The following is a 1,384-nucleotide window of genomic DNA, read 5'->3' on the forward strand; positions in this document are numbered from 1 at the left end:
GTGCCCCTCATGCCGAGAAAGGGAAAGGACAGGAGGGTGTGCAAGGACAGGAGGGTGTGCAAGGACAGGAGGGTGTGCACAGGCGGGACTCTGCTCCGGGGGCAGAGGAGACTCAGCCAGGAACCGCACTCAGGGAGGGCCAGGCTCGCGCCTCTACCTGGAAGGGGTGCTGCAGCGCCTCCAGCACCGTGATGCGGGACTTCTCGCTCACCAGGGATGGCTTGAACAGCCCAGCCTCGATGAAGCTGGCCACGGCAGCTGTCCCATTCTTGGCAGAGTAGACCCCGCCAGCCAACAGCGTCAGCCCAACCACCTGCAGCAGAGACACCGCACTGGCGTGCCTGCCCCACCCTGCCTCCCTCGTAGAGCAGGAAATGCACGGAACGCACGGGGCTGCCGCACCCTCTCTCCGACCAAGGGAGAAGCACAGGGCTGTGTGCTTTGCAGCACAGGAACCCGAATTCCCGGCCCGGAATCCCACAGCCACGCGGTTACAGGAGGCAGGCGGGGCCGTCACAGCGCCCTCGCTCAGGGCCATTTTCTCTGCAACTGGCAGCATAAATCCTGCAAAGCCCCGGTCGCTGAGCAGGGCCCTGGGCAGACTCAGCCAGATATGTCACAGGGCCACACCCTCTGTTACTTTCTTGGCCACTAAAATGGTACTTTATTCCTGGAAAACAAGGCTGACCCGAAATCTCTAACTTGTTTTAAAAATCAATTAGGCCGACTGGGCGTGGTAGCTCAGGCCTGCCATCCCAGCACTTTGGGAGGTCGAGGCAGGCGGATCACCTGAGGTTGGGAGTTGGAGACCAGCCTAACCCACATGGAGAAACCCCATTTCTACTAAAAATACAAAAAGTTAGCTGGGCATGATGGCACATGCCTGTAATCTCAGCTACTTGGGAGGCTGAGGCAGGAGAGTTGCTTGAACCAGGGAGGCAGAGGTTGCAGTGAGCCCAGACCGCGTCATCGCACTCAAGCCTGGGCCACAAGAGTTAAACTCCATCCCAAAAAATAAAAAAAAAAAGAAAGAAAAATCGTTTATGCCAGGCCCGGTGGCCCATCCCTGTAATCCCAGCACTTTGGGAGGCCAAGATGGGCAGATCACCTGAGGTCAGGAGTTCGTGACCAGCCTGGCCAACAGGGTGAAAACCCATCTTCACCAAAACAGAAAATTACCCGGGCACGGCGACCTGCACCTGTAGTCCTGGCAACCGGAGAGGCTGAGGCAGGAGGATGGCGTGAACCCGGGAGGCGGAGCTTGCAGTGAGCCGAGATGGTGCCACCGCACTCCAGCCTGGGGACACAGTGAGACACTGTCTCTAAATACAAACGGAAGTCAACGGTGCATTAAGCAGCTCCCTCGTGTCCTCACGTGACACCG

General features: G+C 58.4%; 1 protein-coding gene across 1 annotated transcript in view; it reads right to left on the reverse strand.

Annotated features, from left to right (window-relative positions):
* Positions 1-1,384, reverse strand: part of LOC105544684 (ATPase family AAA domain-containing protein 3C-like) — a 25,174-nt gene that overhangs the window by 15,325 nt on the left and 8,465 nt on the right. The window contains 1 exon segment of the mRNA XM_011987258.1: positions 104-313. Within this exon segment, the coding sequence (XP_011842648.1) occupies positions 104-313 (210 nt within the window).

Source organism: Mandrillus leucophaeus, unplaced genomic scaffold (assembly GCF_000951045.1).
Source record: "Mandrillus leucophaeus isolate KB7577 unplaced genomic scaffold, Mleu.le_1.0 Scaffold305, whole genome shotgun sequence".
Lineage (NCBI taxonomy): Eukaryota > Metazoa > Chordata > Mammalia > Primates > Cercopithecidae > Mandrillus > Mandrillus leucophaeus.